Raw genomic sequence first — 12847 nt, 5'->3', positions numbered from 1 at the left:
TAATATAAGATATAATTCCAATACGTCAAGTCCATGCTTAATAAATGTACTTGATAGTACTTTGTACCTCTCTGCCACTAAGATGATGCATCTTGTGTCCTTGCTCCATTTACAAATATATGTTACCAAAATAAATAATCAGTGACATGAAAAAACTGTTCCTACATATACCAGATATTGCCTGCTGAAGAAAATTTTAGGGGGATATACAAATACACGGGGGACTTTATTATGAATGACATTTCATAAGAGGTGCCTATTTCATTCACACCTATTAACACAATAAAGTGTATTGCTGTCCATCCAGGTTGCAGAAACTTATATCCATCCACACCAGGTATAGCATTGTGTATATTTGCACTATAATTTACTTCAATTTATAGTGTAAATTATATTTAATTCACCTCTGATAAAACCCCACACCTTTAGAAAAAAAGGCCAAAAAAAAAAATTGTGCAAATGGCTGGTGTGAAATAATCTCGGGTTTTGTCATCCACAGTTCTGGCGCGCAGTGCTTAATAACTTCCTCGCACTGTGCACTCCTGTAAACCATACATTCAAAACATTTTTCCTGGAATAAACTGTATCTTACCACGGAAAATTATAGTAACTCTCAAAACATACTGTTATTATTATTGGCCTCAACGTTCAGGGTTAAACAAGCACAATCCAGTCCAGATAAGAAGAAATGCTTTTCTCATTAAACCAGCGAGGATGTGCTTCCTACCAATGAATGACATGGACAAGGACAGCAGAACCCAGTTCTCTTGGGATTTTTTTTTTTTTAAACCCTGCACAATGTTAATAATGGAACAAAGAGTAGCTCATAGTTATCTCAGCTGTTTGGAACTACAAACGCCAGCATTCACTTTCAGTAGACTTTTACCATCTTGCATGCCAATGGAAAGTCCTACTCTATCACTTTCAAATGAATGCAGTCGAGGGCTTGATCAGGGTCTGAATATTCATTTCACACTTAAGAAGTTAATGAATAATTCTAGCTATGGCTGTAGAGCATATGACTGGGACCATTTAGGAGGATGATGAAAGAAACATACTGCTTCTATAATTCCAGGGCAGTTATTTATCACCCTTTCCCTTTGATAAAGGAGAAAAAAGCTGGCACGAGAAATGGCACATGCGGCAGCAGTGGATATTGATCAAAGGAGCTACTAGAAGACAACCCTTAGATCTTCGGAAAATACATAGTAATCCTGCTAAATGAATTCATGCTTAGCTGTGCCCTTTGGTGCTTGCTCTCTTGGCCAGCTGTAACCCGAGTCGAGGCATTGCCACCTGCTTGACGAACTGGAACTGCCTGGCCCTCTTGACTCACCCAGAAAAGCAAATTGAGGGCGTAGAGGAGGCAGCGCAGGCACTTCACAGAGTCCTCTCTGGCCATTGTGCAATCTCGCAGGAGAAAGCCCCATCCTTTCACCACTTCATCCTCTCCAGGGACTACCGCAGGTTCAGAGCACTTCAAAAAAGAAAGAGGAGGAAAAGGATCAGCTTGCAAATAATTATATGACTTGTAGCACATGAAAGACAAGATCATTTTATCCAGAAGAGTGCGTAACGCTGCTGCATACCCCAGCCAGACACTACACTGCAGCTCTTATTTATAGACGTCTCTCTGTAATTCTACATCATTAATATCTGCACAGAAGTTATAACTCAAAAAGTTAATCAATCATTTTATCTTTGCATTACAGAATAATAAATCTCACTTTCTGAATTATTCCAGGATTGAGTCTTAGGTTTGGGATAATAACGTCAGGATCATTATAAAGTTGTACATTTGCATACGGAGGAATGCGGCAATTTAGGTTGATCATCAAAATCTCTCCTTTTACTAGTAGAACTTTCCTCATGATTTAGGTGACAATGTGATAGATATGGTCACCTAAGTAATGCGGCCTATTATGTCAGACACAGACAGGTAAGGTTATATGGTCACGACACCTTTTATCCCAGCAGAAGAGCCGCCAGGTTTTTCTATGCAATGCTGCTTCAGGAATAAGCTGGAGGTCATTTTTCTCAAGCGGTTTCACTGCCAGCTTTGCTGTGGTTTTTTGCAGCTTCTCTTCTTTGTACTTTCCAACATAAGGGCAGGTGCAGACGAGGGTATTTTCAGTCCAAGTGTGATCCGACAGAACATCGGATCACATTCAGACAAATGTTAGCCTATGGGGCCATGTACATTTCAGATTTTTTTCCTCACACCAAGCTGGACTGAGAAAAAAAAAAATTGCTGAATGCTCAAGTTTGATCCAATATTCAGATCGCACTCAGCCATGCAAGTCAATGAGTCTGTGGAAAACATCAGACTGCACTTGGACGACATTTGAGTGCAGTCCTATTTCTTCGGACTGACACAATGGAGAAGATGGAGAATTTTTTTTCTCCATTTTCTCCTCATCCAAAATTATAGGATCACACTATACTAACTATGACCAAACTCTGATCAGAGCTTGATCAGAGTGTGATTTCCATAAATGACCTGATTCTCTTGGATAAGAGCATACACGGTCGTCTGCACGTGCCCAAAGGGCGAGAATGAACAAGCTATATCTTTTGATTCACTTGGAATTTTTTTCACATCACATGGAATTTTTCAGTCTATTATACGTCTATTAAATGTATTCAGCCCACATACAGCTCTGTTGAAGGAAAAATAAAAAAAAAAGTTATGGCTCTTTGAAGAAGAGGCGGAAAGAATGAAGGTGCAAAAACTAAAATAGTCTGCATCCTTTAGGGGTTAAAGAGCCAAAATAGACGCTGCAATAATTAGCATTTTGATTGTATCTGTATCAGATTGTATCTGAACTTATTACCAGATTACATATAAAAACTGTGATCATAAGTAATAAGTGTGTGATAAGCACCCTCTTGTCCGGCCTCTTACTCTGCTCCTTCCATTATTGTAGGCAAGATATACTTCAAGACACAAGCCTGCGGGCACGTTGGGATAGTCGATGGTATAACCACACAGTGAAATAGGAGTAAGATGTATTATAACAGTAATACACACATAAAAATATAATATGTCATGAAGCTCACTAATAAATTATAGGATAGTGATAATTAAAGGAAAGTGATAATTAAATGGGAAGGTTTTTCCCATATACAGTAGGGTCAGTATTCTAGAATGCTGTATATATGTCCCCAATCTGCTCTGCATAACACACAAAAAGAGCTTTTATTATACTCACCCATAGGGCGGTCTGGCCTGATGGGTGTCGCTGGTCTTGATCTGGCGCCTCCTCTCTTCTTGCAATCGCTGTCCTCGTTCTTGCTTCTTGAGGATAACGCATCCAACATCATTCACACAGTGTTCTCCATGGGGCTCCTGCGCAGGCGCACTTCTCCCTGCATTGCCGAGGGCAGAGCACAGTACTGTAATGTGCATGAGCAGGGAAAGGCCAGAGCGCTGCGGTGCATGCGCACTAGAATACTGTGCTCTGCCCTTTGCACGGCAGAGAGAAGTGAGCCTGGTCACGAGCGCGTTAGAGGACACCATATGGATGAAGTAGGAAGCGACACCCGCATGAAGCAAGGAGGACAGCGTTTGCAAAAAGAGAGGAGGAGCCATAAGCGAGTATAATAAAAGGTATTTTTTTTGTGTTATGCAGAACGGATTGGGGACAGATCCAGATTTCTAGAATGCTGTATATGAGGGTTTACATGTGCTGGCCCTACTTTATATAGGAAAAACCTGGTGCCAGGTTCCCTTTGAGTGTTTTACTCATACCATTTAAAAAGTCCAAATTGTGACTTTTAGGCTGAGTTCACACGATGCGTATTTAATGCGTTTCCGCTCAAAAATCCGCAGCATGTCAATTAATTTTGCGTAAACGCGGCGTTTTCGCCGCCATTGACTTGCATTAGAACACGCCAATTCCGCAAGACTACATTTGTACTTGCGTTATTGGCGCGTTCTAATGTGCGGATGCTACCCGGGTGTGGAGGAGAGGAGAGTCTCATCCACACCCAGGTACCATTAAAAAAGCTGTAAAAAAAGGAATAAAATAAAAAATATATATATATACTTACCATCTGTCGGCCCGCGCAGCGCTCCTGCTTGGTTCCCGGCACTTGCAGTGAGTTGAAGGACCTGCGCTGACGTCAGAGTCATGTGACGGGTCACGTGACGCTGACGTCGGCAGGTCTTTCAATTCAAAGTTGCCGGCAGCCGGGAGAACGGAGTGTAAAGCAGGACAGAGCGGGCCATCGGAGGTAAGTATATACACTCTCTCGGGTCACACTATATAAATCCATGCTGTTTGCATGGATTTATATAGTGTGACCTAGTTGTCAAGCACTTTCCAGGTGATGCTAAAATCGCCTGGAAAGCGCTTGTCAATCTACATGCGGAAACGCATGTGGATCCGCATGTATTCCGCAGGAAAAACGCATGCACAATCTGCATGCATTTTTTCTGCCAGGGAGATGCAGAAATTTTCTGCTTCATTTCTGCATCGTGTGCACATACCCTTAAGGCGGATGTTTTCAATGGAGCTGTAATAAGGCTGCATAAAGATGAATGAGCCAGTAACCCTATACGCTTCTACACTGTGTTCCGAATTATTGTGCAAATAATATTTTCTCAGATTTTCCCAAATTACCTATATGAATTGCAGTCATTGTAATTTTCCAGTCAAATAACTATTAGAGTACAATTGAAAGGTTTTTGTACAAACTGCCTATGATAACAGTATATTTTTTAAAAAATAAAACACTCAAACTGCACTCAAAATGCATGTTCCAAATTATTATGCACAGCAGAGTTTTCAACCTTTTCATTTTAATAAAGAACAAAAAAATGGTCATTTTTTAAATTCTAAGCATTAGCAGGTTATTACAAACTGAAATCAAACAGTTTTCAACTCAAAACTTTATTCTAGGTGATGTAACATTTGCACATAGGACCCCTTGTTCGAAAGGAGCTTCTGAACTCTCTCGTCCATTGAATTTGTCAGGTTTTGGATGGTTTCTGCTTCAATTGTTTTGCATGAGGACAGAATACCCTCCCAGAGCTGTTGCTTAGATGTGAACTGCCTCCCACCATCACAGACACTCCTTTTGATGATGCTCCAGAGGTTCTCAATGGGGTTGAGGTCAGGGGAGCATGGGGGCCACACCATAAATTTGTCCCCTTTTATGCCCATATCAGCCAGAGATGCAGATGTGTTATGTGCAGCATGAGACGGTGCATTATCATGCATGAAAATTATCTTGCTGTGGAATGCACAGTTTTTCTTCTTGAGCCATGGCAGGAAGTGCTGTTTGAGAAACTCCACATACATTATGGAGTTCATCTTTACCCCTTCAGGGATCATAAAGGGGCCGACAATCTCTCTCCCCATGATTCCAGCCCAAAACATTACTCCACCTCCTCCTTGTTGGCGCTGTAGCCGTGTTTGCATGGGGTGTCCATCAAGCAGCCATCCTCCACTCCATCCATCTGGACCATCGAGCGTTGCACGGCACTCATCGGTGAACAAAACAGTTTTGAAGTCAGTCTTCATGTATTGTTTGGCCCACTGGAGCCGTTTCTGCTTGTGTGCAGTGGATAGAGGAGGTCGACAGGATGGCTTACGCACAGCTGCAAACCTCTGAAGGACCCTGCATCTTGTTGTTCGGGGGACGTTGGAGGCACCAGCAGCTTCAAAAACTTGTCTGCTGCTATGACAAGGCTTTTTTGCCGCTGCTCTTTTAAACTGACGTAATTGCCTGTAGGAAAGAGTCCTCAATTTTCCCTTATCAGCACGCACACGTGTGTACTGTGAATCAGCTACATACTTCTTGATTGTGCGATGATCAGGATGAAGTGTCTTGGCAATGTTGATTGTAGTCATGCCTTAACCTAAACACTCCACAATTTGTTGCTTCTCAGCAGCCGACACATCCTTTTTCTTTCCCATTTTGCCAGAAAATGTAGGCTGCTTAATAATGTGGGACAGCCTTCTTAAGTAGTCTTGCCTTTCATTGGACACACCTGCCAAACTAATTAGCACAGGTGTCTGCAATTGCTTACAGTGATATAAAGAGCCCTGACACACATCACCATCAATGAGTTTAACTGACAAACAAACAAATTCTTCCCTTATCACTCCTAAACACTTTTTGCATAATAATTTGGAACACAGTGTAATTTCAAAATTGTGGTAGTATGTAGCATTCAGACTCCGTATTACTTCTAGGGAAGAACATCTCTGTACAACATACAGGCTCTGTGCTGAGGTCTCTGCTGGTGCTTCCCTTATTCACAATAATGCAGACATTTTACCATAACTCGCTTTTTAGAACAAAACAGATTTATTTTATCATTCTACACACTTACGTACTGTGTATATTTTCTACACATCACTAGACAACAAGGAACAAAATTGGCCATCGGCTAGTATATTTTCCATAAGCAGGCAGTGTAATATGAATGCAATAAGGAAACCCTGCAGCAGACCATTATATTTAACAGGAAGTACAAGCGAGATAAAGTTCACTGGACATAGGATTCACTATTGGGGACATTTTCTGCTCTATTAACTTAATGTGATTGCACGTCACATAATTCACAACACAGGATGCAAAGTAGCACAATACCGCACCTATGCATCCAGATGGAAAAGGAACAAGCGGTTAAATTGTATTATGAATAAACCTAACTGTAGAACTTCAGGGCATATTCACGTGTTAGATTTGTTGCAATAAGTTTTACAAATCAGGTTAATTATTCTGTTGCTTTCTTTCGGTGGCAAGCACATATGTATGTTTTGCAGGCCTCATTTAAAAGAATGGAATAGCTGAAAAAAGTCAGCAACAAATCTGCCACGTGTGAATATACCTTCATATCTCCCCCACCACAGAATAGGTTATGTCAGCAATAAAAATATTTTAGATTGCAAAATTATTTCTAGGCAAAAGCAAGTTATAATAAAATAAATTACAGGTTAGACTTTCCCACTCCATGAAGTGCTAAAAGGGTATGTGCTCACGACGCTGCAGAACAGCGGCACCACTTTCACCCTCATTATTCAAAGGAGCGGCCGCATTTTATTTTTCATATGCAGACTTTCCCCATAGATGTTAATCTATGGAGAAAGTCCACTAGCGGACCCTCAAGAAAAATTGACATGCTGCAGAACTGATTTGGAAAGGCACAGGTGCGTGCCTTTCCAAATCAAGTCCTATCAGTTTAATTAAACACAGCTGGACTCCAATGAAGGAGTAGAACCATCTCAAGGAGGATCACAAGGAAATGGACAGCATGTGACTTAAATATGAGTGTCTGAGCAAAGGGGAATACTTATGACCTTGTGATATTTCAATTTTTCTTTTTTAATAAATTTGCAAAAATTTCTACATTTCTTTTTTTTCAGTCAAGATGGGGTGCAGAGTGTACATTAATGAGAAAAAAAATGAACTTTTTAGAATTTACCAAATGGCTGCAATGAAACAAGGAGTGAAAAATTTAAAGGGGTCTGAATACTTTCTGTACCCACTGTATGTTATTCAATAGAGAAACAAAGGAATCTAGACCTGCCAAACATCACACTGATGACACTCTTGGCATACTCTCACACTATAGAACTCCATACATAACTCCATACGTAGGGCACAGTATACACCTGAAAACTTCATATATCGGCATATACACCTGATGTATGTACTGACAAGATATGGTGTAAAGGAAAAACAAAAATATTGTGCATATGGCATTATTAAATATTTATCCATCCATACATTTTGAACAAATACTTGTACAAAGACAGACAGCTCCAGAGTCTATGAACACACACTAAGGCTATGTGCCCACGATGCAGAAATGCTGCAGATTTTTTCTGCATCTCCCTGGCAGGTAAAACGCATGCTGATTTTACATGCATTTTTCCTGCCAGGTAGAAGCGTTTGTCAAGCGTTTTTGCATACATTTCTGCATGCGGGTTATCAAGCGCTTTTCCAAGCGATTTTAGCATCACTTGGAAAGTGCTTGACAACTTGGTCACACTATATAAATTCATGCAACAGGCATGTATTTACATAGTGTGACCAAGTTAATAGTTAAAAAAAAGAACAAAAATGGTAAAAATTAAACATTATACTTTCCTTCCAATGGCCCCCGGTCGCGTGACCTGTCACATGACTAAATGATATCAATGCAGGTCCTTTTAGACCATCGCGAGCAGTGCAAGAGACAGGACGCACCGGGGACCATCGGAAGGTAAGTATATGTTTATTTTTTATTTTAAATTCTTTTTTTTTTAACAGGTTCTATGGTACCCAGGTCTGGAGGAGAGTCTCCTCTTCTCCAGACCCGGGTACCATCTGCACATTGAATCGCTTAATATCCGCATGTTCACATGTAGTCATGCCGATATTAAGCGATTCAATGAAAGTCAATGGTGGCAATTACGCTGCGTATCCACAAAATTAATGGACATGCTGCGGATTTTTACGCAATGATAATCCGCAGCGGAAATTTCTGCAGCATGTGCACAGCACATGTGGATTATCATTGGGGAACATGGGGCACGTATTACCAAGCGTTTTTTAAGTGTTTTCGCTGCAGAAATTCCGGGGCAAAAACGCTTGAAAAACACATAGTGGGCACGCAGCCTAAGCATGAGGTTTCATTAATTCACATCACTTCGCATGAACTGTTACATTTTCTGCACAAAAACCGCAGGATTTACATTATATGGAAACATGGCCTTAGGGATATACACACACATACATACACAGTTGAAACCAGAAGTTTACATACACTATATAAATTATGATTACAATAAGCCAGTAAGTTAAAGCTTGGGCGGAAATGGGTCTTCCAAATGGACAATGACCCGAAGCATACTGCCAAAATGGTAAAGTGGCTTAAGTGTAACAAAGTCCATAGTTTGGAGTAGCCATCATAAAGCCCTGATCTCAATCCTATTGAAAATTTATGTGCAGAGTGCCGCAGGCTGAGGGGGTGCCGCAGGTTACCGCGGTGCCTGTGCAGAGTGCCGCAGGCTACCTCGGTGCCTGTGCAGAGTGCCGCAGGCTACCTCGGTGCCTGTGCAGAGTGCCGCAGGCTACCTCGGTGCCTGTGCAGAGTGCCGCAGGCTACCTCGGTGCCTGTGCAGAGTGCCGCAGGCTACCTCGGTGCCTGTGCAGAGTGCCGCAGGCTACCTCGGTGCCTGTGCAGAGTGACGCAGGCTACCTCGGTGCCTGTGCAGAGTGACGCAGGCTACCTCGGTGCCTGTGCAGAGTGACGCAGGCTGAGGGGGTGCCGCAGGTTACCTCGGTGCCTGTGCAGGCTGAGGGGGTGCCGCAGGTTACCTCGGTGCCTGTGCAGGCTGAGGGGGTGCCGCAGGTTACCTCGGTGCCTGTGCAGGCTGAGGGGGTGCCGCAGGTTACCTCGGTGCCTGTGCAGGCTGAGGGGGTGCCGCAGGTTACCTCGGTGCCTGTGCAGGGTGCCCGCTCCGCTGTCACAGCCCTGTGCCGGTTGTGTGAGGCTAGCTGGGCTGTGCACTTTCGGAATGCCGGCTCCTCCAGCCGGGGGCTGTGACCTGCAGCCATTTGTGTCTGCAGCTGTGGCGGAATACAAGCTCAGACACTTTCACACTCTGCACTGAGCGCTCATTCATTAGCTGCGCTATCTCTGCTGCCAGCACCAGCAGGAATGCGACCCTCCGTGTACATGCAGTGACTGGCACAGTACTCCGGCACTTCTCCACCAGTGACAGCTTCCCAGCCTACCCCCGTCCCACACAACTGTGACAACTCCACGTGCATTACCTGATCAGTGCGCTGCTGATAGAAGAACTCTGTGCTTCTCCCCCGTGTGCAGAGAGCCGCATCTCTCTACCTTTCCTGTACGGAGCAGAGTCTTCTGCAGAGCTCTCAGCTGCTCCAAACTCTGCCAAGTCCCAACAGCAGGGAAAGTAGTGCATCGCGCATGCGCGGCCGGCCTCCCACAGTCAGGGTTGGTGCTGTCAGACATTTGATAACTCTAGGAATAACTCACCCCGGGACTCTGCCTCTTACTGGGCACAGCACGATTTCCCACATGCATGCATATGTTTCACAATACTGACACTAGACTTCCAGGAATAGCTTTCTAAACTGCTGCTGGAAATGCATTTGTGAAGTTTATTCTGACATGGAGGTGTCCTGCTGTGGCCACCCGGGGTAGTAGTCATATCAGGAAGGCATCATAACCATAATGCATATTATTGGAGGAGATAAAGTACTAGAAAAAAACAGGCAACAACCTAAAACTCCAGCTTTCATTGACTTCATTTCTATCACGCAGAGTCCACTTGTCTTTCTATCCCCCCACAGTCTAGTGGATCAGACACGAGTGCTTTTCACACGGGGCAATAATAACCCATAGGATTGCAAAACCCGTCGTTCACAACCATTTTCAGTCCAAACACATCCATGATCACTTTCAATGATTGAATTGTTTTTTGCAGCCTTTAAAATTATCTTATGTAGTCAGCACATCCATTCGTGTTAACAGGCACCTGTGTGCAGCAGCAGTAGATAGCTTTATATATGTAATATATATAAAGATTACCTCTACTGTACACAGGTGCCTGTTTACACAAATAGTTAGATCATGTATTTATATAGATAAATATTTATATACTCTTCTCAACAATGAAATTGCAGTATTAACAAGGAAAAGTCGTGGAATTATGGAAATCACAACATTGATAAATTTGTTGTGCAAATTATGAAAAAATGGGGGGGGGGAATTAAAAACATCTCCATTTATTTAGTATAGAGTATGAGCACCACGTGCCAAAAAACATGCCCTTACACACCTTGGCATACTAGCAATGAGGTTATTAATGGTTGTCTGAAGAGTATTCACACAATGAATGCACTTGAGAAATCATCAAAATCCACTGCTGGCAGTTCTCATTCAAATTTTCGACCAATGGCCTCCCAGATGTGCTCAATAGGAGATAATTCCAGAGACGCTGCAGGCCATGGTAGTATGTTTAGTGCATGCAGGATGCTCACAGTAACACAAACAACATGTAACCTGGCGTTGTCATGTTGAAGAAAACTCCTGGGACACTCTGGAGAAATGTCCGTACGTCTAGTTCCATGATTGATCCATTTTATACTGCAAGTGAAATTCAGCATCACATACCAAGTCTGCGGCACCAGACAGTATCTATTAAAGGAAGGAAGGCATGTGTTTAACTTTAGGCTATGAGCGAGACACTAAAACTTTGTTCCAGTACTTATTGCTTGTTTGGTACTCGTTGACTAAGCTCGAACTTATCGGTGTTGGTTGCCTCACAACACGCTACCCTGTCCGGCAGAAACAAAGGCTCATGCATTAGTCAATCAGTAGCTCTTGCTCTGTTCACATCTTATTAGAGTCAGGCAGGAGAGAAAGAACACCTGACATGCAGGCGCCCAATCTTTTACTTATTTATGTAACTCACTTACATAGCACCATTAATTCCACAGTGCTTTACAGACATTGTCATCACTGTCCCCATTGGGGCTCACAAACTAGATTCTCCATCAGTATGTCTTTGGTTTGCAGGAGGAAACCGGAGAACCCGGAGGAAACCCACAAAAACACGGGGAAAACATACAAACAGTCTGCACAGAATGACTACAAATTTGGTATCACCATAATTGACCTGCAGAATTATATTGCCAGGTCAATTTTACTGTATTTGGGTCAGTATTTTTTCTCAGGAGTGGGAGACAAAACCAGGTGAGGAACAATCAGAGAGAAGGTATAATAGAAACAAGTGCACCAATTCTGCATTTATCACCCACTCTTGGTTTTGGCTCCCACTCCTGAAAAAAAATACTGAGCGAATACTGATAGTGGGGCCGTGGCCTTAGGCAGGTTTCACACGTCCGTATATTTCCGGTACAGGAAAAACCATACAGCTCCATCAGCCCCCCCAAAAAAAGTTATAGCTCTCAGAATAAAGCTATACAAAAAAAATATTTTTTCTATAAAATAGTTTTTATTGTGTAAATGCGCCAAAACGTAAAAAAACTATATAAATGTGGTACCACTTCTGACCCAAAGAATAAAGCTGCCTTATCAGTTTCACCACACACGGAACGGCATAAGAAAAGAAACAGAAGAAAACAATTCCTGAATTGTTGGCTTTTGTTTATTCTGCCTCCCAAAAATCGGAATAGAAAGCAATCAAAAAATGTCATATGCCTGAAAATGGTATCAATAAAAATGTCAACTTGTCCCGCAAAAATCAAGCCATCACATGACTCTGTCGGTCGAAATATTGAAAAATTATAGCTCTCAAAATATGGCGATGCAAAAACTAGTCTTTGCAAAAAAAAGGGTTTTTTAGCATGTGACAGCTGTCAATCATAAAAACCAGATATGAATTTGGAATCGCTGTAAAGTCGTCTAATCACTTATTCCGCACGAAGAAAGGCGTTAAAAATAATTGTGGTAAAATTGTGGTAAAATTTCTTCGATATCACTTGCGTTTATTTGTGAAAAAAATGGAAAATTTAGAAAATTTTGCAATTTTCAAAATTTGAATTTTTATGCCCTTAAATCAGAGAGATATGTCACACAAAAAAGTTAATAAATAACATCTCCCACAAGTCTACTTTATATCAGCACAATTTTGGAACCAAATTTTTTTTTTTATTAGGGAACTATAAGGGTTAAAAGTTGTCCAGCGATTTCTCATTTTTCCAAGAAAATTTACAAAACCATTTTTTTAGGGACCACATCACATTTCAAGTCACTTTGAGGGGTCTTTATGACAGAAAATACCCAAAAGTGACACCATTCTAAAAACTGCACCCCTCAAGGTGCTCGAAACAACATTCAAGAACTTTATTA

The 12847-nt window shown here is 42.0% G+C and overlaps 1 protein-coding gene across 2 annotated transcripts in view; it reads right to left on the bottom strand.

Annotated features, from left to right (window-relative positions):
• The window catches only part of TSPAN12 (tetraspanin 12), a 256980-nt gene extending 247049 nt beyond the window's left edge, over positions 1 to 9931 (bottom strand). The window contains exons 1-2 of one of the 2 annotated variants that reach the window (XM_073652070.1): positions 9778 to 9931; positions 1337 to 1477 (exon numbers count right to left, since the gene is read on the bottom strand). In XM_073652070.1, coding sequence (XP_073508171.1) covers positions 1337 to 1402 — 66 coding nt within the window. In that variant the 5' untranslated portion in view covers positions 1403 to 1477; positions 9778 to 9931. Of the gene's footprint in view, positions 1 to 1336; positions 1478 to 9777 lie in introns of those variants that run through there. The other variant, XM_073652071.1, reaches the window with a different exon arrangement.
• Positions 9932 to 12847: the final 2916 nt, after the last annotated feature.

Source organism: Phyllobates terribilis, unplaced genomic scaffold, assembly GCF_046119375.1.
Source record: "Phyllobates terribilis strain yellow unplaced genomic scaffold, ASM4611937v1 Scaffold_11__3_contigs__length_659146591, whole genome shotgun sequence".
Lineage (NCBI taxonomy): Eukaryota > Metazoa > Chordata > Amphibia > Anura > Dendrobatidae > Phyllobates > Phyllobates terribilis.
Note: the sequence above shows the minus strand (reverse complement) of the source record. Positions and strands in the feature narration are given on the sequence as shown.